Here is a 26455-nt window from a genome sequence, read left to right on the forward strand (position 1 = left end):
AATTTATGATTAAAACTCTACTATCTACACAATATACATAGACATAACATGTAAAAACTTAAATATCTTAGAAACAGTAGCCAATCAGTTGTTTTAATTGTCATATTTGAATTCAGCACATCTGAAGCAGATGAATTCTCAAAAATTGTAGACCAGTGTTATCAGCCACTCCATTATTTTGTCCAGGACTGAGGTCAGGCTGACAGACCTATAAATTACCCAGGTTGTCCCATTTATCCTTGTAAAATACTGGCATAAGATTAGTTTTCTTTCATTCTTTTCAAACATCTCCAGTGTTCCAAGAGTTATTGAAAATTAACAGTATTGGTGCAGGGAATGCTTCAGTCAGCTCTTCTAAAACTCAGGATATAAGTTACCTGCTGATTTAACTATGTCTAACTTTAATAGCCGCTACTGTTGAACATCCTCTTGAGTCACTGTTGGCATGGAAAGTGCTTAATCACCACGGTAAAACTGGACATCCTCTTTTTCTCCCTAAAATGGAACAGAACTATTTACTGAACTCTTTTACCTCTTCCAAATATTCTCGACAATGCTACCATCTCAGCGTTGTGAAAACAAGAAGTAACGGGAAATGCATGAGGGGGAGAGGGAGTCCTTCATCACAGGGGGAAGACACAGAAGGAGTGGCAGGGGGCCACAGACGGAGGCGGGGGGAGGGGAACAGACAGGACAGGGAGCGGGCAGCACAGACTGGGGGGCGCGAGCACCAGGCGGACCGTGAGGAGGGCAGAGGGGCTCCGAGCGGACATCGCGGCCTGGGGAGGGCACTGCGAAGTGGGCCGAGGGGAGCGCTCAGATGGGGGGCGCGGTTGAGGCGCTCAGAGGGGTTCCAAGCGGGGCAGGCAGGCACGGCCCGCTCTGACACACGGGCGGGCAATGGCCGGGCTCGGCCCTGAAGCGGATCCGCTGCTGTGGGCGGGGCGCATGCGCGGCTCCCGGTACTTGTTGCTTTGACTTTGTTACTTTTGGGCTCCGGACACTGCCCCCACCTTAGGCAGGAGGAACTTGCCGGAGCGGCCGGAGGCAGCGGTCAGACGCCGCTGCAGGTAATGGGGCTGCGGCTGGAAAGCTCCCGGGGCTGCCACGTCCTGTGCGGCGAGCTGCCAGCTGGAGCCCAGTTCCAGGTAGGGGGCGGTCCCGTCCCGGGGAGGGGCGGCTTCCGGCCTTGAGAGCCGCGGGAGGCGCCCCCCAAACTTACGGGCGGGAGACCCACTGAGCGCCCTCTGGGCCCCTAACCACCCGCGGACCTGGCCGCGGTGCGGTGTCCGTGCAGGCTGGCGCGTGGTGGCGGTGGCTGATCAAAGCCAGAAGAGTTTTTCTGCAGTTCCTGTTTGAGACCCAGGGCCATCCGCTCCTCAGGCCCCGTTCCTGGTTGTTACCAGTCGCCCAGTACGTGTGCTGAGGGCCCACCATGCCTTGCTTGACCCTCTTCCCGGCCCAGGCGGAATCTGTGGGAGACGGTGGCCCTCTCTCTACTGTATTGTGCAGATCGGGAGCAAAGGGGCCAGTGGACAGAGTATGGGGTTAGGAGTCCCTGAGCACTAATCTGGCTCTGCCATTGACTTGCTTTGTGATCTTGACCAAGACCTTTCACTTCCCGGTAACCTCTGTTTTCCTTTCTGTAAAATGGGGACAGTAATGCTTCCCTATCTCCTGGGAGTGTTATATAGATTAACTGGTCGACATATAGCACTTTGGAAAAGCTCTTGTATGGCTCTTCAGTATTATCAGTGTACAATGTGTGTGTGTACATACCATTTTAACAAGCTTTTTTTGGTGAAATTCTGTGGCTCTCAAGTAGTGTATGTGCAATGAGCCATTTTTGTAGAAGTCAGTCTGTGGGTATATTCCTATTCCCCATATGGGAAATAAATACCCTGGAAACTACAAATACTTCTAGCTCAGATACCAAATTTACTATTCTTCCTCTGCTGCTTCTGGGCATGCACTAGGGGAGTTTGTTTTTTTCCATTGCTGCTGAATTCCACCAACAGCCAGCTCCGGGTCATCTGCCAAAGCAGGTAAAGGTAGCTGTATTAGTCACAGGATGTTAGAGACACTAGATGAGTAAGGCAATATCTTTTATTGGGCCAACTTCTCTTGGTGAGCGAGACAAACTTTCAAGCCACACAAAGCTCTTCTTCAGGTCAGCGCTGTGTGTCTCACCAACAGAAGTTGGTCCAATATTACCTCACCCACTTTGTCTCTAGGGTAGGTAAAAGCATAAGGAAATATTAGCATTGTGTTTTTATTTTTTTGATACAGAGAAAAATGTATGCAAATATACATACTTTTGGTTGCTTATGCAGTCACTCCTCATGGCAGGAAACTTTGGCTCTCCTTGTAAAAACTGATTGGCTACAAATCTGGCTCCCTACTGCCCTCTGCAGGAGATAGTCTCAGTGGGCTTGTCTTCATTGCAAAGTTGATTGGAGTTGTACTGGCCACAGCTCGAGGCCCAGCCACACACAAACCTTTACCTTACATATAGCGGTGCTTTTGATTCAAGTTGACTGGCTTAGCAGAGGGCATAGGCTAATTAATGTTCAAGTTAGTGCAGTTTGTCAGCTGCTAACATGACTACTTAGTAGTGTGGACCCAGGCTAGCTCCCCTTGAGTGTTAGTAGTTCCCCAGTGCCTCCCCACAATACACCTGGTGCCCAGAAAGGACAGACATCTTCTCCCACAATTCACTGAGGCTTAAGTGCTTAGGCGTCCTTGCAGCTTGGGGCAGAGCCAGTCCTGTCAGTCACCAGCTGCAGGGAATGCCCCGCCCCCTGCAGTTCCCTCCAGTTTTCTGTCTCCACAGAGGTTGGCAGGAGGCCTCTCCAGCCCTCCCTGCTCCGGCTTTTCAGAGGAAGCCTCCAGCGTTCTGTTTCTAATTGCTGGCGAGCCATTCGGATCCGGAACTGTCCATCAAATCCCCAGCCACGACCGGGGTTGTGTTTGCCTTTTGAGGAGATTGTCCACCCGGCTTCACTTTCCCTGCTGAGATGTTGGAGTAGCTGGTGCCCCGACAGGCTTCGGGCAGAGAGCTAGGCCGAGAAAGCCAGAGGCAAAAATAAAGGTCTGTGTCTCCTGCTCCCTGCCCCTTAGAGAGTGTTTCCTTTGGAGCTTACCCACTCCATGGTCAGAGGGCAGTTTTCCCCTCACTGTGCAGGTTGTGTGGGGTTGTCTCAGCCCCTGCTTCCTGGGGTAAGAAAGGAGAGACTGATTTTGCTGGGCAAGGTGCAGGCACCATCTCAGTAGCCCATTCCTGACAGGATTGCCTTGCCTGGGCAAAATGGAGGCAGGCAGGACTGGAGAAGCTAGCAAAAGGTGCAAAAACCCTGCAGCTCTCCAGGGAAGTACTTTAGAGCCGCTGCTGGCGCCAGCCCATCTCTCTCTAGAACCCAGTGGACTCAAGGTCTGACAGATCAGCAGACCCAGCAGAGATTCCCAGTGAAAATATGGTGCAGCTATACCCCAATGGAATCCCTGTGGGCAATGCCATTATATTTGCTATCTCCATTGGTCTTCCTGCTAGCTACTGTGTCCAAACAGGCAAGTTTTTCAGTGTGGTTGCCATCTATGACGAGACCTAGTATCGTATTTTAATTTAGACAGGTGGTCTTCACAGTTGCCGTAGCACTCATTCCCCAAAGAAATTTAAAAAATGCCCTAACTTCCTTCTGTCTAGCAGCAAATCCCAATTTGTAGGAGCATGGACAATCTCATGGCAGAAAACTCCTGTTCCTTTGATGAGACGAGCTAGATGGCTACTTTACAATTTTTTAACATAATTTAAAATGTAAAATACTGTACAAATTAGAAATCTGAAAAAATGCATTAAGCTATATAGCTGCTTAAATAAATGTGTATAGATATAGTGTATCTTCCATGGTATGTAATGTGGAGTAAAGGCTATATTTAGTTGCAAAACAACATGATTTAATGGTTACCAACCAATTAAGATCAGCCTTTCTTTAGAAAAATAACTAAACACTACAAATGCAAAACTGTTGAAACTTATTATTTAAGGTTTTTGGTTTGCTGATTTAAATCATGATTAAAATTAGTTATGTAAATCACTTTGATCACTTAAATCAATGCAGCCTGTTTCCTATGCCATGACAATGTTACACTCTGACTTGAATTTTTAAGGCTACTCAAGACAACATTTATGTATTTGATGATCTGTAACAGAGGTAATCACATCTCTGTTGAAGATATCACTGCACTGTGATGGACTGAGGGCCTACAAACTCCAATAGAGAATTTACTAGAAATAGAGCCTAAAAGTCACTTGTTCTGCAATGCTGTACATTTTACTGTCTGTATGACAGTATCTTGGAGACTATCTATAGCTCATGGGTAAGGCGGTAGTACTGATGTTTAAAGTTATAAGGGGGTACTGGGAGGCACTGGGTATTGATAATGTGCTATAGAGCCTTTCACCTTTTGGCCACCAGTATAAATTCAGACCAGTTTGTAGTGTCCTAAAAATCATTACAAGTTGAAGGTTATGGAAGGGACTATATGCAATGAATTTGGAAGTCCCCATCGAGGACCTCTAGTGGACACAGTTGCACATTTAAAAAAAATCAGCCTAATGGGTAACATCCCAAAGAATGTTCCCTTCAGGCCAGGGGTGAAGCATATAGCTAAGACAGGGCAGGAAGCTTGCATTGCCTCTGCTCTTGCTGCATTTGCTCTGTAGAGAACACTGAAGTCTTCTCTAAGATTGTTAAGCTAGGACCTTTCACCAGCACTAAACAAAGAAAAAGAAGGGTGGGGGGGGAAAGAATAATTTCTGTTTGTTTCTTTCAGCATCCAGAGCAGTGTCTTTTGGTCAAATCTGGGAAATATTTTTGTGAGAAGTATATGCTTGCAATCGGATGTACTGGATGTCATTGTCCTCAGCACAGTTTCAGAGACTTGCAATCTTTGCTCCCAAGAAATTGAGCTCTCTAGGGTGTATTCTCCCTATTACTTTGTCATTTACAGACACCTTCCGTATGATGATCTTTTATTCCAAGTAATTGAGAGCTACTGGGAATCAAGTTTAGAAGACTTGAAAAGAAACTTTAAAAACAGCAAACCCAGAAGTAAGTGAGCAATTTCTTCCACTTGTAAAGACACCTTTGTATGATTGGAATAATTTTGCCATTTTCCAGATGTTGCTTAGTTAACTGAGCAGTTTAATAATTCTACAAAAGTAGAGAACTCAGAAACATGCACAGTTCTTTCTTGTTAGATATCGCATATCTAACACTTTACCCTGTCAGCCAACAATCTCTAACTTCTTTAAAAACACTGATTAAACCTCACAACATGTCTGTTGTAGGTTTGTTTTGTGGCTTTTTGTGGAATTTATAGTCAGTTTTATTAAGTTCCGGCCTTTACATTTGATAAGTCTAAAATTCACAATTTCATATATCCACGAGCCCTCAACAAGAGACAAAGTCCTTCAAACCATCATAGGTCATTGGAATAGCTACCTTCTTATGTCACTCCAGGAATCAAAGCTCAAATATTTAGTAGTTTTAATATTCTAGATGGGAGAATAGCAGAATTTACACATGGGTCTCATGCAACCTTCCTTAGATTGTACTTGTATTTTAAGCATTTGAGCTTTGATGCCTGGTCTCTAAGAGGCCTATGTTTTGTTAGATGTTTAGAGTACATGGATAGAAATCCTGCACCAGAGAATATTTTGGTAACAGATGCTACTCAGTGGAGTTATTACGAAATCTTTTCTCAGTGGTCATTGGGGATGGTAGTAAAATATTCATTCTATATGAGCGGCAAAGACTTCTGTGGGAACTTATAGACTAACAAACGTATTGGAGCATGAGCTTTTGTGAGTGAATACCCACTTCGTTGGATGCGTGTAGTGGAAATTTCCAGAGGCAGGTATAAATATGCAAGCAAGAATCAGGCTAGAGATAACGAAGTTAGTTCAATCAGGGAGGATGAGGCCCTCTTCTAGCAGTTGAGGTATGAACACCAAGGGAGGAGAAACTGCTTTTGTAGTTGGCTAGCCATTCACAGTCTTTGTTTAATCCTGAGCTGATGGTGTCAAATTTGCAGATGAACTGAAGCTCAGCAGTTTCTCTTTGCTGCTTTTACAGCTCCAGACTAACACGGCTACCCCTCTGATATTTGACATTCTGTATGAGGACACTTGAATCTTTCTGCACTGGGATGTTCCTGATATGGATGCTTGTTCTGTTTGCACATTTCGCAAATATGGGTCTCCTGACCCATTAGGCAGGCTGTTAATATGACTGCTCACTTCTTTTTTCAGGGGAGACACGAGATGATTCCTTTCCTGTTTCCGGATGTTGGACATTCCCGTCTGGTCTACTTCAGAAATAGAAATAGCTCTCACCAGGCAGATAAGACTTACTGCTACAGCACTGCACAGGGCAGTACTGTGCTCCAAGGAGTAACTTTTGGTGGAATCCCTACTGTCCTGCTGCTTGATGTTACTTGCTTTTTGGTAAGCTTTCTTTTTAACTCTTGTAGCTGTAATACTTCTGGCCTGTACAGAAGCTCAGTGTGTAGAAAGCAACAGAGGGTCCTGTTGTACCTTTAAGACTAAGAGATGTATTGGAGCATAAGCTTTTGTGGGTGAATACGCACTTCGTCCGACGCATGTAATGGAAATTTCCAGAGGCAGGTATAAATATGCAGGCAAGAATCAGTCTTGTGTTGTATAGAATACTCTCGCTGTCTGATGGGGATTTAGGAAAGAGGGATTTGTTTCCCAGAATCTTTAGAACAGAAATATTTTAGGAGGGTGCTAGAGAGACAGAACTGCAAGCTGGCCTCATAAGTTTCATTTGTCCTGCTTTTTGCTCTTCTGAACCACCTTTCATCAGGGAACTCCGAAGCACTTCAAGTATTAATGAATTAAGCTTCACTATATCCATGTGGTAGGATTCTCATGGATAGGCACAGAGGAGCTAAGGGACTTGCCACTGTTTATGTACTGAGTCAATGGTAGTGCCAGGAATAACACCGTAGGCTACTGGTTCTGTGCCTTAGCCACAAGAACATCATTCCTCCCTGTTCGTCATTCTTATGGGATGTGAGGGTCAGCTGGCATTTGAAAATTTCTCAAGAAATGAAAGCTAATGCTGAATACTGTACTGTATTGAGGAAAAACTTCCTAATGGTGAGAAATACTAGATGGTGAAATAGTCTCCTAAAGGAAGCAGAAGGTGGAAATTCTATCACTTTAGACCCTTCAAATTAGAGTGTACAAAGCAGTGGAGAAAAAAATGTATAGAACAGTCTGGACTGGAAGAAGGTGGAAGAAGATGACAAGGCATAGTGCTAGAATTTCAAAGAGAGGCCTAAAATACAGTTGGGAAGAAATTTCATTGAACATCTACATATGATTTAATTTAAATCATAGTTTATTTACTGATTGCTAGTTCTTTTCTTCTTATTTTATAGCTTATAAATGGCTAAAGTGGATATTTTGTCCCTGTTTAACTAGTTTCCTAATTGTTAGCAGAATTTCAGATTTTACCTAAAGTTTTTTTTCTGTTAAGAAATATACTTAAAATGCTCATCTGTGCTGAAAAAGTGACACCCAGGGCCTCACTGGCATCTTTACTATGAGAACAGCACACAATTGAAACACACAGTTGATTGCAATACCCTGTAGGCCAGTAGTCACCAACCGGTTAACTGCGATCGACTAGGAGATCCTCTAGGATCAACCAGTCGACCATGATCTCTGGTGGTGCAGCGTGGCTCCCACTAAGGCAGGCTCTGTCAAGGTATTATTCCCACTTTGAACTTTAGTGTCCAAAAAGTGAGGACCTGCTTGGACCCTTCTAAGCTTAATTTCTATCTTAGATCTGATACCACTGCCTCCAGCCAAAATATAGTGTTTGGCACACTTTCTGTTCCCCCAAAACCTTCCCTAGGGAACCCAAGACCCAAACCCCTTGGGTTTTAAAACCAGGAGAAATAAACCACCCCGCCTCGCTTCCCCCTCCCAGACTTTTCCCTCCCTGGGTTACCCTGAGAGGCTACACTGATCCAAACTCCTTGGATCTTAAAACAGAGAGGAATTAACCTTCCCTCCACCAATCCCTGGTGAGTTCAGACCCAATCCCCTTGAGTCTTAAACAAGGGAAAAAAATCAATCAGTTTCTTAAAAAAGAAAGTTTTTACTTTTTCTTTCTTTAATTAAAAGCTATCTCTGTAAAATCAGGATGGAAAATGTTTACAGGGTATTCAGCTCATATAGACTAGAGGGACTTCCCCCCCACCCCCCAGCCTGAGACTGAAGTTACAGCAAACAGAGGTAAAAATCCTTCCAGCAAAATACACATTTACAAGTTAAGAAAACAAACATAAGACTAATCAGCCTTTTCTAGCTAGTCCTTGCTATTTTGAACATGAGAGACTGTTTCAGAAAAATTGGAGAAACCTGGGGTGTACGTCTGGTCCCTCTTAGCCCCAACAGCGAACAAAACAAACAACACAAACAAAGACTTCCCTCCACCGAGATTTGAAAGTATCTTGTCTCCCGATTGGTCCTCTGGTCAGGTGTCAGCCAGGTTTACTGAGCTTCTTAACCCTTTACAGGTAAAGAGACATTAACCCTTAACTATTTGTTTATGACAGGCTCCCTACCTACTTCAGCCTGACGCCACTCCTGCAAGTGGCCAGCATGGCCCTGGAGCCGAGGTCTCCCTGTGCACGCTGCTCCTGTCTGCAAGCACCGCCCCTGCCGCTCCCATTGGCTGTGGCCAATGGGAGCGGCAGGGGTGGCACTCGCAGAGGGGCAGTGTGTGGAGCCACGTGTCGTCTCCCCACCCCCTCCATAGGGGTGTGTTGCTCCCTCTGGGAGCAGCGTGGGGCTGGGAGCAGGCAGGGAGCCTGCTTTAGCCTTGCTGTGCCACCAACTGGGAGCCACCCAAGGTAAGTGCTGCCTGGCAGGAGGCTGCACTTCAACCGCCAGCACCCCAAACCCTTGCCTGCACCCCAACACCCTGCCCCAGCCCTGAGTCCCTTCCTAGAGCCAGCACCCTGTACCCCCTCCTACACCCCAACACTTTGCTGCAGCCCGGCACCCTCTCTTGCACACAAACTCCCTCCCAGAGCTTGCACCCCTCATCCCCTTCTGCACCCCAACCCCTGCTCCAGGCTCAGCCCAGAGCCCTCTCCCACACTGCAAACCCCTTGGCTCTAGCCTAGAGCCTGCACCCCCTCTCGAACCCTAACGCCCTACCCCAGCCCCGTGAAAGTCAGTGAGGGTGGGGGAGAGTGAATGACGGAGAAAAGAAGGGATAGAGTGAGTGGGGCGGGGCTTTGGGGAAGGGGCGGGATAGATCCTAGGTTGTCCGTAGATTCAAAAAGTGATCTTGGGTGTAAAAAGGTTGGAGACCACTGATGTAGGCTATTTGCTAACCAGCACCATCTTCCAATCTATTGAGCTTCTTCTATTCAAGAAAGCTTAAATACTTCAGGCTGCGCTTCTCCATTAGGGTTTGCAGTGTGAAGTCAATGGGACTTGTGCTCCTAAGTCACTGAGGTGCTTTTGAAAATGTCGCCCATAGGTGCCAAAGTACTTTTGAAAATTTTGATGTATTTTTCACAATAACATTTTGAATGTATTAGAAGTCTAAATAACTTTTTATTGTTAACACTGAAGGAGTTTTGACGTGCCTGATGTTATGCCACTAAAAAGTTTTAATAAAAATAAAAAATGTTAGCCCCTTATCCCATAAATACTTATGTACACGCTTAACCTTAAGCACACGAATAATTCCACTGGAAATCAGTGAGACTAATTCATATGAGTAAAATTATGTTCCTGCTTAAATATTTGCAAAATCTGGGCCTTATCTTTCAATATTTTGTTTTTTGTTAACAGGAATTTTGTAGAACTCAAATATGATGCCCTACCAGTAACATTTTAAAAACAAACCAACCACTGTTCAGGGCGGAGGGGGGTAGGCCTCAAGGCAGGGGGGGCAGGGAGCTGCTGCGGGGCTTGGGGATGGGAGGATTCAAGGTGGAAGTTTCGCCTAGGGCGCAAAACGTCCTTGCACCGACCCTGTGTGCCAGTTTGGATCTGAAGTACTTAATCCTTGACTAGTAATCCTTATTAAAGAGGAAGGTGACTGTGAGCCACCCTGTAGAATTCTGTGCTGGCCATTGTTTGGGTACAGTTGACTCACACTTGACTTTTAAAACGTTGAGCCTTTGCTTTTGGGCTGCTTTCTGTAGAGGACAAGGAGATATCTTCTCTGTCCATCAACAACATTGCACGGAGAGCCAGGCACATTGTGGAGCATTTTTGCCTTTCTCCAGCTATCACTTATTTTCCTCTTGATGCCAGACTTGAAGGTCCAATGACCTGAACTCATCTGACAACTCCTGTGTTCCTCTCTTTGTGACAAAGAGATGTTTGCAGACCTCTTTTAATAAGGACTCCATCTCTTATCTGATTGCTTCTCAGAGTTGTTTTTTTTAAAAGGTCTCTGTAAATCTATGAAATATGGCTTGTTTTCTAACTTGCATGGTCCTAATTGTTTGTCTTGCTACAAAAGAGTTAATTTAAGGGCAGGATTTAAAAAAGGCCTTGGTGATGGCTTTTATAGCCATAATAATGATTGTTTGTTATTATCTACACTGAGGGGGATGTAAGCAGATTTCAAACTTTACCTGCACAAGGTCTTGCTCCCACCACAACTATCTGCATCACTGTAAAACTTGCCATTATGAAGCATTCATCGTACATTTGGGCACTGTTAAATAATAATAATGGTTCATTATGAAAGTTTTAGCTTCTTCTGAAATATTTAGTTGTAACATACTGATTAATGTGTGTATATGCTACTGCTTTCCACTGGATTGTGTCAGAACTGTTCCTGGTCTGTCATAAGCATTAATACAAGTCTAGTTGAGAAGTTTTTCTTTAGCTAATACTTCAGGCCTGTGTTATGAGAGCAGGAGGACTGGAGTTCTAGGCCTGCTGACTCTGTAGTCCCAAAGAAACTGGTTTGTGGCATTGTGGCCACTGGATCTCTTAACAGTACGGGTTAGTCTCAGAGATGGGATACCAGCTTTGATGGACCACTGTCTTAATCCGATACAGTAAAGTCTATGTTTCTAAGAAAAGTATTTTCAGTTTCAAAATTGAAATCAATGATTTTTATTTTTATTTTCTAGATTTTAATATTAGCATTTTCCATTATAAGGAAGCGATTCTGGGACTATGGTCGCCTTGCCTTGATGTCAGAAACTGAAAGGTAAAATGATGCACAGCCAAGTCCCTTTGTTGAAACCAGTTGGTGGGTATAGAATTAAGTAAGATAAATGGGATTTTAGCTAACTGAACTTTGTGTAAATAAGGTGTTATTGTAATCATGTATTTTTCTTTACTTACTTTCCTGTTTAAAATTCTCTCCTGACTTCACTGTGTGAAACACACCTCTCCTTCCAACAGTCTCTCACTGTAGGACACTGTCAGTAAATAAAGCTGTGTGTTTACAGTTGTCATTAAGACTTTCTCAGTTCTCATGGGTGAAGGAAGTGTCAGGAAGAAGAAAAAACAATAGTCTGCTCAAGTCTGTTAACATGTCATCTGCACACTTACTAGTGCTTCTGCTACAGAAATACAGGGTAAGAATGTGAGCTACTATATTTAGCTGGGTTCAAACCCAAGATCTTCCCATGCTGATATAGAGGATGCAGCTCTGCACAGAGCTTGTCATGGCTCAATCTACTGTTTACAGTCAAAGGACCTGATTCTGCTTTTGTTGAAGTCAATGAGAGTTTTGGCATTGATTTTAATGGAAGCTAGGTTGAGCCCATGATTTTAAATTTCTTGATGTCTTCTTAGGACACTTAGAAGCTAGTATTCTAACTATTCTTGGAAAGTGGGGTTAAACTTGAGCACTGTTGCGTTTGTCCTTGAAAGCAGGGGTAGCATAATGTAACATACCCCCAAATGAATCTGAAGGAAGGGCATGTGCATTTTGTGTTTGTTAGTTATGAAATAATTTTTGTTTTTCAAGAACAAACTGAAAACAGTAACTTCCCATTTCATCGAAGAGGCCAGACTCTCTAATGGCTCTTTGCAATGCTACAGGACAGAAGTGAACTGGGTGGTAGAGCCCTGGGAAGAGGTGAATCAGAGGAATTATTGCAATGCTGTAGAGAGAGTCTGAGCTAAGAGGCTGAAACTGTTGTGGGGTAGAGGAGAGGAGATGGGGAGAAAAGATTAGCTTTTGTAACATTGCAGTACAGGTCTGAGCTGAGGAGCAGAGCAGCTGAGGAACTCTGGTAAAGCTGTAACCTGAGTCTGTGCAGGGATGAAGCCTGCAGAATTGGTCCTACCAGGTTCCAGACTACCTGTTTTTAAAATTGTATTAACATTAGTGTCCCGTGAAGTATTCTATCTTTTTTTGTTGTTGTTCGGTTACATGCTCTGTTATTTATGCTGAATAAAGGGACAAGCTTTTGTAATTAAGTATAATTCTGTATACTACAATATTGGAAGAAAATACAAACTTTGTGTTCAAGTTGCCTCACATGGTGACTTGAGAATTGTAAAAGCTGGCTTAAGAGCTAGTGAGTAACTGCAGCATTTGCATAGTCACTTAAAATGTCTTTTTGTATTTTAGTGAATCAAGAAACCGCCCATTGTCTTTTTCATCATCGATACACGATCCTGAATATGACAGTGTCAGTATTTGAATTAGACACATGAAGCCTTTTGGTGTGTGTATGTATGTAAAAATATGCAGGTACAATGGAATCTGCCATAATTCAGTCTTGCACCTAGCATAGATAACCCAACTCTGCTCAGAGGCAATCTCTACAACTCCAGCTTAGGATGCAGTAACACATTATGAAAGGTGTGCTTATACTGGAACCTTTGATGGCTTTATGTCATCTTGTGTCCAGCCCTCGATAAACACTGTTATAAACCAACATCCTGTTGTCACTTAAATATTTTTTTTATTTTTGAGAGAGGCATATTATTCATATTTTGAAGAAATAAAATGCTAATTTACACTTACACAGTATTTTTTATGTTCAAAGCACTTGGCAAATATTGCTTAATGATCATCTCAACATACCTGGTGGTGGTATCCACGTTTTACAGAACGGGAAATTGGGGCACATATGGGAAAATCATGTAATAAGACCATTTATAATTGGTGGAGAAGCTGGACAGAGAAGGAAAACAGTTCTTAGGCCAAATTTTCAGTTGGCCTCATCCACGGCCATTGATTTTGAGGGACTCTTTAAACGGCTATGATTCAAAGTGCCTTAGTCATCCTATGTTTGGCTACAGAATCAAACTATGGAAGTGCTGTCCAAGCAATGCTACTGTTTTAATGTTGTTTGAAAGATCCATCTGCTTAATTAAAAAAAAAAAAAAAAATCCCTGAAACTAAATCACTGTCTGAGCATCTTGCTATTACCTGAAGATTTCTCTTTAATATGTATTATTTTAAATCTTTCTTCAGCTCTGGAGGAACTTTATCATTTAAATTGTTCAATAAAGACATATTTATCTAGCTTGGGAGTATCCTATTATGGAAAAGGCCTAGAGAACTTAATAAAAATAACTTTTTTTCTGTAGCTTTTTGAACCCTAATATAGAATTTAATAGAGAATTAGATCTCTGCTATAAAATTCTAAAGGATGGTTCAAAATCTTATATGAAAGATGTAATTTTCTATTACCTTCTTTACAGATGGTTAAAATTGAAGTTGTCAAAAGACTGGCTTTATCCCTATTAAATTATATAGGACTTTTCCATGTGGATTTCATTTAAAATTGTGAAGGACCTTTGAAAGGTCTTTAAATATCTTTTTTTTTTTTTTTTTTTTTTTTTTTTTTTAACTACTAGGAAAAGGTAGGTAACACTAACTAAGGTAAGTAACAGAGACTTCTGAATGGATTCCAGAATCTTTTTGTTTAATCTCATGGAAATATCTTTTTTTTTTTTTTTTTTTTTTCTTGGTTCTGAAACTACTAGTTCAATCCAGTTCTACTTATGGGGCTTGATCCTGAATTGAAGTTAATGGGAACAGGATTGGAACTAAAACCTATATATATCACATCTAAGATTTTGCACTTGTTTAATTACTCGAATATTCATCCCTTGGACTTTCTAATGTTTTGCTAATTGTAAATTGATTATTGGGATGAGTTTAAAGCATATATTCTCTGTGTTTATAGACTATAAATCAAATATGATGCCCTGAAATTATCAAGACCAATTTGGCAGCTCTTTTTAACCTAGTAAGAGATTAGTTTATATTAAACGCTCTTATTAATTGTAAAGATTACAGACACTGTTGTCTCTTGGAAGCAATCAACATTTAGAAGCTAACATACTTCTTTTTTTCTAGGGGTTTTGTTCGTGGATGACATCTGCCTTTCGAATGCAGTAAGTACATGAAGCAGAAACAGTGAGCCATGGTTAACTTTTTCTGATGTGTATATATTTTTACAATAGGGAGGCAGTTTCAAAGATGGAAAGTGATAGACTGTATCGAGGTATAATTTGTAGGGATAGAACTGACAGTGTATGAGCCCAAACTGGCTCCCTTTGAAATCTGGGAGCATGAGGTGGGTCTAGGATTGTAAGCTCCCATTCTTCAAAGAGAACCATGTAAGCAGACCCCCAGGCAAGCCAGTGGGGCTCTAAGCAGGCACAGAGGTCTGCCCACAGGGTTCTCCTTGCAAAATTGTTGCTTCAGTAAAGAGGAAATGAGTCTGTCCCCAGAACAGTTTCTCAGTAGTTGAATATTTCAGATTTGATATTGATTCTTTGTACCTATCTGCCTAGGAAATCATTAATTTTTTTGTCCTATTTGGGTAAACAGATCTTTTTAAAGGACATTGTTGAGGGTAGGTAATAGGGAATTCTCTGGGACTCCCTTTTCCATGCTGTCCTTCATTTTTCCCATTTATTCTCCCCCTCCTAAGAACCCATGTCGGACTGACTTTTGACCTCCTGACAATAGATGTGGCTTCTTGCAAAGCCCTTCAGTGCCTTTCCTTAATTGGTTGAAGTGGGTCCAAGACTAACATGTAGTCACCTTCCTCCTTAGTCTTCACTGGGGCGGAGTGTACTTTTGCTATAGGAGCCCCGTCCCGCATATTAAGGTCTAAGTTTAATTCAGTCTTGGAAAACTGCCATGGAAAAGCAACACAGGTGCAAAATATATTTACTCCTGTTTTTCCAGGCTGATAGTGAGAATTTTACTTGTCAAAAATATTGCCAGCCCAAAGGAATAGAATTTTGCTGACCTGGTTTAATTCTTTATGTATTTCATACACCAGATGGGTCAGTAGAAGACAGACAAAATAAAACCCCTTCTTCCCCTTTGGTGGCACAAAACATTTTTCTAGTACTCTGTGTCTTTTGCTGTGTATTCAGTTGATGAAGATGTACATGGGAATGTTGCTGTAAGTGCCTATTTGGATTTCAGAATGACCTCTCATTAGTGATGGTCCCATGAAATGAGACAGACAAGGTAGGTGAGGTAATACCTTCCACCAAAAAAAGTTGGTCCAATACAAGATATGTACTGTAAGATATTATCTCACCTACCTTGTTTCTCATATTTATTTTAATAAACCATCCCACGTAGGTTTGGGATCTTTCAGTTCTCAGAGTTTGGTAGAAGGTAGAAGTTAGAGGGCTTATTTAGAGGTCAGTATTTATAAGCACAGTCCAACTGGTAAAGCATCCAGACTGACCTGATGCCTTTTTGTCTATGGTGCAGCGATGAAGAAATTCGTGACAAATGTGGTGATGATGCCATGCACTACCTCGCCTTTCAGCGCCACATCATTTGCCTGCTGGTTGCTGTCAGCATTTTGTCTGTTTGTGTCATATTGCCTGTCAATCTTTCAGGTGACTTACTTGGTAAGAAAATCTTTTCATCTCCTGAAGACAGGGGTGTACTCTGTTACTGTCAGATCTCTCAGGATACCTCCTATTATGATAAACTTGATAAACTTAGTCACTCAGTCTGTAGTGTAATACTGTGCAACTAGATACATCTGACAAAGGCCACTGTCAGAAATAGGATGACAGACTACATGGTTTGTTTCCTTGTTCTGGTGTAGCAATTCTGTGTTTGTAATAAGCTGGCTGGGGTGTGTGTGTGCGCACGTGCACATGTGCACTACTGCCCTCCATTGGGTGGAATTGGAACTGCTCAACTGTGTCATAGGTCCTCTACTGCTGACAGAGATTCTCTTTTAGCTCAAGTGGCAGGGGGCCTGTTCTTTCTGGAATAGGAGGATCAAGTTCTGGTCATGCTGCTGTATTAAGTTCTGAGTAGCCATAATGTGTAGCATACTAGGTAGACAAAAATTTGTCACTTTTGTATGTTCATGGTGCTTTTTGCTCTGGTGGTTTAGAGAGTAGCCAACCTTGTGATGTGATTAAGTATTTTATCCAATCTGTGGTGGAAAGTCATGGGTTAGGCTACGTTTTAGTCATGGGTATTTTTAGTAAAAGTCATGGACAGGTCACAGGCAGTAAACAAAAATTCACGGCCTATGACCTGTCCATGACTTTTAATATATACCCCTTACTAAAACTTGGAGGCGGGGAGCAGCTCAGGGAGGGGTGGTGGCTCTGAGGGCACTGCGGGTGCTCAAGGGGAGCACGAAGATGTGGCCTGGGGGGGGAGGGTGCCGTGGGTGCTGGCTGATGGGGCTGAGGCAGGATTCATACCTAGCTCCTGGGAAGCAGTGACCCTAGCTCCACATGCTGTTTCCACTCTGCCCGAGCCTCAGTTCTGCGGCTCCCATTGGTTGGGAACCGCAGCCAATGGGAGCTGCAGGGGCAGTGCCTGCAGGTGGAGGCAACACATGGAGCTAGGGGGAGGGAGTTCCTGTTGTCCTTCCGGGGAGCGTCCCTAAGGTAAGCACCGCCCCGCACCTCAGTCCCCAGCCCTGAGCCCCCTTGTCCCCCAAACTCCTGCTGCTGGAGGGCTGGGGGGCCCGAGACTGCCCCAGTAGTAGTCAGTGTGACTGGCCCAGGGGCTGTGCAAGCTGCTCAGGCAGCTCCCAGACCAGCCACACGAGGCTGCTGCAGAAGTCATGGAATGTCATGGAATCCATGATTTCTGTGACAACAGGGAGCCTTAGTTATGGGGTTGTATTTTTGTTTTTCCAGAATTACTGTTACTCTTTTTTCCTTTTTTCCCTGACAAACCAGTGTTTCTTTGGATTGTCTGTTTCCTTGTTATCATGATTAGCGATCCTGTCAGTACAGTTGTGGAAATAATAATTCTGTAGTTTGAACAAATATTTGAGATAAAACATCATTAAAGATGGGAAATTGAACTAGTCCCCTAACAGATTTTTTTTGCAAACCTGTAGATATCCATCATCCAAATGTTAAAAAATCAGCTGCTGTTTTCCTTTGGAGTCTGAATACAATATCTTCTTGTTAGTCAATTTTAAAATAAAACCATGGTTAGGCCAGCATTAAGTATTTGTCTTATTTTGAATATTTATTAACATTAAATTTGATGAACATTAACAATAAACATAAATTTATTTTTGAAGTGTTTTTTATGTTTTATTTCCTTACACTTTTTTCATATGAATGGTGCACCAGATAGATATACCGTGTATTTTGTCTTTTTTTTAGATAAAGATCCTTATAGTTTTGGGAGAACAACTATAGCAAATTTACAAACTGGGTAAGTAAATGTTGGAAAGTATTAGATGATATTTTATATTTACTGGAAATATTATGCCTTTCTGAGGCTTACCTTAGTCTTAAAAACATAAAATTTTACAACATGCTTGGTGATGGTATTATTATTTATTGCTATTTTATGGGTGTGTAAACTGAAAAAAGTTATGCGACTCACTTGAGGTTACATAGCAAGACAGTTATGGGTGGGGAAGAGAAATCTGGAGTCCTCGTTTCTACAATCTGCTTTTACTAAACCACATGCTTCTCTTGAATAATTGATGTTGATGTAGCAATGTTGCTGGCAGAAATTTCCACACTAGAAGAAACTATACTTGTCAGTACTGTTTTGATCTCACAGCTTTAATACAACGTATGATTTAATTGATTAAAATTATTTCTTACACCAGACCTATGTGCCTGTCTCTCTTGAGAAGACTATTAAAATCAGTCATGCATTTGAAGAAATGCCATAAAAATAGTTGGATCACTAAATACAAACATAATTCTTTTATATATTGATCTCTCTTAAAAAAAAAAAAAAAAAAAAAAATCCCATTCCTAAAAAGCCTAGCTAGGGTAATTGAAACTTGTTATATTTGTTTAGTAACATAATACTTAGTAAATGGGTATTTTAAAAGGTTTAAAGTATAAAAATCTGTCTGTCTTATCCTTTTTCAAACAGAGGCTTTGAAACCATATTTTAATTACTGATCCTATTACAGATAAGCAGATTGTTGACAATACACATTTTGTTATGTAAGTTTTGAAAGAGAGACTGCCAAACACAGAAGGTAGTGCAGTTCAGTAGAGTTAAGGTTGCATAGGCTGTCAGTTTTTTTCAGTTCATTCCATTTCACTCATCTTTCCTTAAATGGTCAGTTGTTAACCTAATATAGACCATAAGTCATTCTGTTTCTCTTAATTCTTCTGGTCAACCAAAATCATGTTTTAGATTTGGGTAAGGATTGGGCCCACGGACAATTAAGCTAATTACTCAGTGCAGTGAATTGTAATATCTACAGAAAAATTGTCTGTAAATCAACTGTGTGGCAAAGTGTGCCTATACACAGCTGGATAAGAAGGCATATGTTCAAAGACTACCCAAAAAATGGGTCACTCCTAGAATAGTTGCATTCCTTAGAGAGCTACTATTTTTATATCATGGGCTGATAAGTCACATGATTAGACCAGATACCTGCATGGGCAAAACCACCCATCAACCAGTTGGAGACCAGTTTTCCTACCCTAATGCCTGATGAACTGTTGTATTCTTAATAGTATTTTAATGTTACCCATGCAGATGTGGCTCTAAATTCCATTCACTTCTAATATTCTTAAATGTTTTGTTCCACAGCAATGATCTTCTGTGGTTGCACACTGTTTTTGCTGTTATTTACCTGATTTTGACTGTTGCCTTCATGAGACATCACACCACATACATCAAGTATAAAGAGGAAAACATAGTAAGTTCATTTACGCAAAGAAATATGCAGCATGTTTGAAAGGGGAAAATACTGAAAAATAAAATACAAAAATACTATCCCACCCTGCCAGAATGTCAATAGATGTGAAGGAATCCATAGAAGGTAAACACTCTCTAATATAATAGGTTCTAATCACAGCCAGAAAGACCAGGTAGAGTAAATCACAAGAGGAGTAAAAACGAACCTGAGATGTTGTTTTGGCCTGTTGCCAGTATAGGGCCAAATTCAGTGCTGTTGTAAATGGATGCAACACCCACTGAAGTCAGAAGCTGGTCTTCTGTTTTCTATTCTGTTTGTTTATTTAATAAAGATATTTTGACGTGCTGTGTCATAGTTTCCACCCCCCTACCCCATGTTCCGTTGGGCTTTCTTCCTTTTTGTTGTGAGAAACTGAGATGTTTTTCTTCTACAGGTCAGGCGCACACTGTTTATAACTGGCCTTCCCAAAAACGCAAAGAAAGAGGCTATAGAAAACCACTTCATGTAAGTCAAGAACTAGCATACGTAGGGAAAGGAGTGTAAAGCAATGTCATGGCAGTTTTAACAATCCAAACTAGATGTGTCCTTGTTTTTAAACTGTTTAAAACCTGTATTCTAATTGCCATATTAAAAGGATAGAATGCAAATTATCAGCTTTTCAAAGGGGAAAAAAAAAGTTAGTTTTTTATTTTAATGCCAAAGAAGTGGCTGCATATTCACACTAATTTTTTTCATGCTCTCATCTGGCCTTTGCTTGAAAGCAGAGCAGCTTGTGTCCTGTTTAATCATAATCTCTGAAAATTAAATTACAGCAACTGTTTCCAGTTCTCCAATATCTGTTTGTTTGTCAGGAGTTCGTGTTGGGAGCTAAATGATTGATTCTGATGTTAATTAGAAATCAGTGATAACTGTTACCTCTGTTCCCCTAAAAACCAACCCAGGGTCATACTTGTATTAGTTTTATTACAATGCCGCTGTTAGGTCAGATAGAAAAGAGATGGAGCTTATTCATACAAGCACACATTCACTGCATTCATACCCTCATGCACCCAAACACTTACACAGGCAGAGAGTTACCAGAGACAGCATGGAGGCCAAGAAGCCGAAGCGTGGTAGATCTGGTGTGTCCACCTGTGGTCATGAATCCAGGTTGCTGAGCAGGTGAAGGAGCAACAGCTGCTTGTGTGCATGGCTGCTTCCTTTTGCTGGAACTGGGCGGCTCCTGTCACATACACTGAGTTTACCTTCTGTGTCCATCACCGAGAAGCATTACCTGACCAGTTCCTTTCATGCATACCAGGTTCTTTTCTTTACAGCATTCCATGATTGCCTTCTCAGGGCAGATTATATTAGACACACCTGGCTCCAGGCTTGTTCCTCCTTGCAGTTCCTCTCTGCCCAGTCCGACATACACTCCTTTGATCACTCTCCCTTATCTTCCCCACACACTCCCTTGTTCACACACTTGCTGATTGTGTGATGGGATATTACACAGCTTGGAAGTTCATACAAGTGGTAACTTGAAAAGGTTACAGAGCTTGCAAAGGTTACAAAACTTAAGACTATGCTAACAATAACTGAAGTTATAAAGTCTGCAAAAAGGTTGCAGAACTTAGTGATACAAGTTATAGATCTTACAATCGCATTTGAGCAGAGGCTTTACATAACAATAACCTTATGAGACATTCTCCATAGTGTCCACTCTCTTCTAACATGTCTCTTTTCTTTTCCAGTGCTGCATATCCGACCTGTAATGTGCTAGAGGTCCAGCTGTGTTATGATGTAGCTAGGCTTATCTGTTTGCACAAGGAAAGGTACCTGTGTTTATATTCTAGCTATGTTTATTATAGTGCTATAGAAACAATGCCAAGCTTTATTGAAAACATGGCAAAAGCAGAAAACTTGTAGATGCCAGAGATGAACCTGACTGGGCCATCTCCAGTAGGTGCGACACGCTTCACATGAATGAGTTGCCTTGACTTGGTGATTTGACAAGGCAGTATAGTGATTGTCAAGGTATGAAACCTTAGTTTTAAATTGTTAACTTTGGGACTTTGGTTCCCAGCACAGTGAGGCTGGGTGCACACAGAGGGGGTTAAACTCAGTAACAAAATCCAGATTGTCCTCCAGACACATTGGTTTTGTGGAAAGGTTTGCTGAGGTGGCCCTGGTCTATAGAGAAGTAACTTTATTTAAACTTGTGTATACTGAAAACTCTTGAGTAAGCAGTGCTGGATCCATTGAAACTTGTAGCTGGATGGGAAAACTAAAACAGAATTCATACCCGTGTCTTTTAAAAAAGAAAAAGGAACAAAAAGCCACGTCCTTGAAGTCTCTTTCCAAAATCTGGCACATAGTTCAGGGCAAGACTTTGACTCTAGCCTTGCACCACAAAATAATAATCCTTGGTACTTCTTAGTATTTTAGGAAGGAATTTGTTAAATACAATGAACCTGGAGTAATCTATAGTGAATGTCCAGAGTGCAGTTTAGGCAGTTCTAGGTTAGATCTGGGCTGGCATTCTAAATTAACCGTAATTCTGAAAATAAGCACTAGTATTACTGAAGAAGCTCTTATTTCAGTGGAAAAAAAGCACTGAAGAGGACCCTGTTGTGTACAAATGACATAAAAGCAGCAGCCAGAATGTTTTATGTGGAGATCTTAATTTATTTATTTTTGGGGGGGGGGGGGGAGAAGGGAGTGTAGGTTTATTCCTTGTCTCATCTATTCATACAGTGTTTCTTTATCAGTCCTTAGGTGAACTTTGTTTCTCTCAGGATTATACTCTCCTTAGGTCTGTTGTTATAAAACTACTGTTCCATTGCAAAATCTTGTGTGTATTTTTTTTTTATCCAGAAAAAAGGCAGAAAAAAGTCTGATATATTTTATGCACCTGCATGAGAAGAATGGCAGGCGGGTCCGAATCAACCCAAAGCCATGTGGTCAATTCTGCTGTTGTGAAATCAGAGGATGTGAAAGGGTAAGGGATAGTTTCTATCACTGAGTTATTAGCCAGAACAATGGAAAATTGCAACAAAAAAATTGCAAAGCTTACAGAAAACTTCTTGATTTGTGCGAAGAATTTAGCATCCTCTTTGTTGCATGTTTCAATTTCTGCAACATCCTTCCTGGCAAGTGGCAACTAGAATTGCCAAGAACATTTGAAGTGTGGTCTTGCTGGTACCTTACTATAGTTCAAGAAAAACTTCCTGGTTTTGTTCCACACTACAATGGGACTGCAGTTTGTGGAGCTTGTGTTTGATGAATGTATGAGCCATTTGGTATTGATATGTAACAGGAATCAATTTTCCAACAGGTAGATGCTATAGATTACTATACCCAAGTGACAAATAAGCTGCTGGCTGAGTACTTAAAAGAGGAACAAACTGTTCATGACAACCCACTAGGAATGGCTTTCGTAACATTCCAGGAGAAATCCATGGCAACATAGTAAGTTTTGTGTAGTGTGTCTTTTTGTTTTGTGAACACCATAGTTATGACTGAGCAAGCCCCTACTTGTGTAACTTATACACCTAGGTCAGTTTCTCTTCATCCACTTCCTCAGTTTGGTTTGTTTTGCTCACTTGTATGCTTTCCCAGAGATGCACATAGTCCCCAGACTTTGAATTAGAAATCAGCGTAGCAAGGAACTGGATGGATCTGGGACTTCATGGGATAAAGAGCCTTTCAATTCTAGTCTGGATTCCAATCTAAGTGAATCTTGGACTAGGTGAATAGGTGGCTTAAGGGAAATGAGTTACTGATCTCTATTCATTTTCTAATGAGCAGATGACCCAGTTGCCAAACTACCATCACAGTGGTGCAAACTAGCACCCTTGTTAGTAGTTTCAACAAAGGAGAAGTCAGCAATTGAATTGGCCATAGATGCCAAACTGTTCTGTCTTTTGTAAGTACACCATCCATGCTGGGGGTGGGGGGTGGGGGTAGAACATTAATAGAGTAGCATGGAGATTTTTGTGCTCTCTGTCTTACATCTGTGGATAAACAGGACTTCAGTGAACTTTGCACCGATGCAGGGTCCTAAAGTATATATTTGTGTGTGTCCAAATTTACATACATAGCAACTTTGCTTTTTTTTTAGTTATTAATATCCAGATTACTGCGATGATGAATAAACTTAACTCAGAGAGCCCTAAAGATACAGAAATGTTCAATGGCTAGTCTTAGGCAAAAGGCTGAATATGATACTGTTAAGTAATTATGTTACTACTAACTGTGATGAAAGGATAGACCGTTACTTGACACAACTTCATGTTCTTTCAAAATCCCTTCTGTTTGCAGCATACTGCACAACCCTCACAGTTCAGCTCTGCAGCTTACATTTTCTAACTTAATATATGCTTGACATTTACTATAGCTATGGATATTTATTGACCTGATCCTGGAAGTTGCTAAGCACCCTCAACTCCCATTGAGTTCAGTGGGAGTGATCATGCTCGGCATTGCTGAATTGGGTCATTGGTAGGGATAATTAATTTAGTCCCATTGTTTTTAGTGGGCTATTAGCTGTCTGCTTATCTCTTATTAACAGGCTCACAAAAAAGATTAAGGAAGGAGATCAAGATCTTTATTTTATAAAAATGTGGTTCCTATAGGACAACAGATCATTCTCTGTGGGCCCCTCAGCTTTGCCATACATGCCCCCTTTTGTCAAAATATCCATAATCTCTTGACTTTCAGGACATGCTATAATGCCGGTCTTGAATGTGGATTTGAAGAGATGTAGGATGTGGGGTTTCTTATGGGAATTTGAGGTGTCAGGGAGGTTGTACTTGCATTTCTGATTAGCCCTACCAAGAGGAACTGAAAAAGATTTTGCAGTCTGTTGGGTGGTTTCATTTAGTTTTGGGTCAATGCAATGGACTTTTTCTTCTGGAACCTGAGCTATATTATACGTGAATAAAAGTTCCACATCAAAAGACCGGGCAGTTGGGTACCAATGGCAGTCACTGCTCCAGAGAAAACAGTAGTGGAATAGCAAAGGTGTTGCAAGCCAGGCTTAAGATGCTTTGATTCATTTTAATGTGGAAGCTTCATCGTGATGCTTGGGCATCACATACTGAGGATACTAAATTTTACTTCAGATGTTGCTTGCATTGTTTAAAACAAGTACAAGAGCAGTCACTAACTAAGTATCTTCTGCTGCAGGGTGTGGAAGTGTTATGGTAATACTATTTTTGCAGTAAGGGAAAAAATCCCTCTTTCCCTGGTTGATATTTGTATATGTGTTGCCCTGTATCCTTTTATGTAAATGAAGAATAGTCATGATTACATTCACGAACTTCAGAGAGGCACGCAGTTTAAATATAATGCATACCCCTGCCATGCTTACATATCAAAACTCATCTGGGACAGGGTTTTTTAACAGTTAAACTAACAGTCATACCATTTGAAATTTGTGCCTAAGACTGTTGCATTTGGGAAGGTTATAAGTGCTCTGCTTGTGGCCATAATTGGATTGGGTGTGAATGCACCAAATGCCTATCAAATCATAACTCTAGACGATATAATCAAGTCTTAAATTTACACTTTGGGAAGGGGAGAAAGGGGTTTCAGGCAGTGAGAATAATCAGCATAGTAAAAACATGCTCAAAAGTGCTATTCTAAACTGGTGGCTGATGTTAGTTTCAGTATCATCAGTAAGAATGCAGACACATTCGCTGCTTTGTAATTACCGGCCTGTAGAGCTTTTTACTAAGGCATGTAGAACACAGAGAAGAGGGTTTTTTTTTTGTTTTTGTTTTGTTTTGATTTTAATATATTTAGTATATAAATCATCACCACAAACTCTATACTTTCATGATAGTGCTGTCCAGCTCAAAGCAAGACTGGTTAGGTGTCCATAAACTCTGATCAAGCCAGACTTGGGTAATTGTTTAAATGATGACTATTATATGCATGTGTGACATTATCGTGAAGTCTCGAGGGTGTGATTAAAGCCTTTCTCTTTATTGGCAATCTCCCTGCTTAAACTTGTGACATTTCCAGCTGCAAAACTACGTTGTTTTTTCTTTTATTGCAGTATTCTGAAAGACTTCAATGCCTGCAAATGCCAGAGTTTTAAATGTAAAGGGGAACCTCAGCCATCAGCCTACAGCAAAGAACTCTGCATTTCAAACTGGAATGTTACATATGCCACCTATCCAGAGAATATTTGTTGGTAAATTCTTGATCATTTCAAATCAGTTTCTAATCCAGAATATAAATCTGGAGTTGGATGGGTTGGGTTATTTTTCTCCTCAGAAGAAAATTATTTTTTGCCGAGATACTGAGAGTTTGAACCATTGTCACATTGAACACTTGTGGTCTAGTGGATTGAACACAAGACTGGGAGTCGGGATATCTGGGTCCTGTTGCCACCTCTACCACTGAAATGCTTAGTTGACATTGGGCAAGTCACTCATGGCCTGATATTTTTCAGAGGTGGTGGGTACCCGTATCTCCTGTGGACTTCAGGGACAATTGAAATCAATGGGAGCTGTGGTTGCTCAGCACCTCTGAAAATCATTCCCTTAATACCTGTGCCTCAGCTTTTTCATCTGCAAAATGGGGATAATACATACCTATTTTTGTGAGATGTATGGATGAAAAAGCCATATATTAGAGCTAAGTATTATAAAAGTATTTGACTTCTTCTAGTATTAGCTGCCATATTATAGCAATAGCTGAACCCACTGTATACTGAAACTTTCTTTTAAAATCTTATTGCTGTCACAGTAAAATTTCCCAGCCGTTATGTGCCACTTGGGGGGAGGGGGGGTGAGTTTTTGAAAATAAGCAAATGGTGTTGAATTGCTTTTTTTCTCCCTTCCTGTCACATTCAAAAGCTAGAGGGGTACACCAAAGATCATTGAAATCTTTCCAGTTACCTTGCAAGTGGCTTGTATGTGATGTAGCCTTACTCATAATGCTGGTTACAAATTTTTTTCATGGAGGTCGTGGAATCCGTGACTTCCAGTGACCTCTGTGAATTCAGCCCCAGCTCCTGGCCGCCATGGGCGGCAGGGGGTACTCCCGAACTCCTGACCACCACGGATGGTGGGGCTGCAGTTCAGGGGCGGCAGCAGGGGTCCCCCTGGAGCTCCTGGCCGCTGCAGGTGGCAGGAGAATCCCAGAGCTGCCCAGCCTCTGTAGGCGGTGTGGGGACCCCGCAGCTGAGCTCCCCATTTTGTCATGGATATTTTTAGTAAAAGTCACAGACCGGTCACAGGCAATAAAGAAAAATTCAGGGAAGCCTGTGACC

General features: G+C 41.6%; 1 protein-coding gene across 7 annotated transcripts in view; it reads left to right on the plus strand.

Moving 5' to 3' along the window:
* The first annotated feature begins 948 nt into the window (after positions 1 to 948).
* Positions 949 to 26455, plus strand: part of TMEM63A (transmembrane protein 63A) — a 41924-nt gene continuing 16417 nt past the window's right edge. The window contains exons 1-15 of one of the 7 annotated variants that reach the window (XM_075064295.1): positions 949 to 1148; positions 2834 to 3079; positions 4834 to 5111; positions 6314 to 6508; positions 11209 to 11288; positions 12666 to 12726; positions 14409 to 14446; positions 15792 to 15934; positions 17678 to 17729; positions 19083 to 19191; positions 19625 to 19695; positions 20925 to 21005; positions 22048 to 22171; positions 22508 to 22641; positions 25235 to 25372. In XM_075064295.1, coding sequence (XP_074920396.1) covers positions 6326 to 6508; positions 11209 to 11288; positions 12666 to 12726; positions 14409 to 14446; positions 15792 to 15934; positions 17678 to 17729; positions 19083 to 19191; positions 19625 to 19695; positions 20925 to 21005; positions 22048 to 22171; positions 22508 to 22641; positions 25235 to 25372 — 1214 coding nt within the window. In that variant the 5' untranslated portion in view covers positions 949 to 1148; positions 2834 to 3079; positions 4834 to 5111; positions 6314 to 6325. Of the gene's footprint in view, positions 1149 to 2832; positions 3092 to 4833; positions 5112 to 6313; positions 6509 to 11208; positions 11289 to 12665; positions 12789 to 14408; positions 14447 to 15791; positions 15935 to 17677; positions 17730 to 19082; positions 19192 to 19624; positions 19696 to 20924; positions 21006 to 22047; positions 22172 to 22507; positions 22642 to 25234; positions 25373 to 26455 lie in introns of those variants that run through there. The other 6 variants (XM_032778770.2, XM_075064296.1, XM_032778778.2 and 3 more) reach the window with 6 other exon arrangements.

The sequence above is a fragment of the Chelonoidis abingdonii genome, chromosome 3, assembly GCF_003597395.2.
Source record: "Chelonoidis abingdonii isolate Lonesome George chromosome 3, CheloAbing_2.0, whole genome shotgun sequence".
Classification (NCBI taxonomy): Eukaryota; Metazoa; Chordata; order Testudines; family Testudinidae; genus Chelonoidis; species Chelonoidis abingdonii.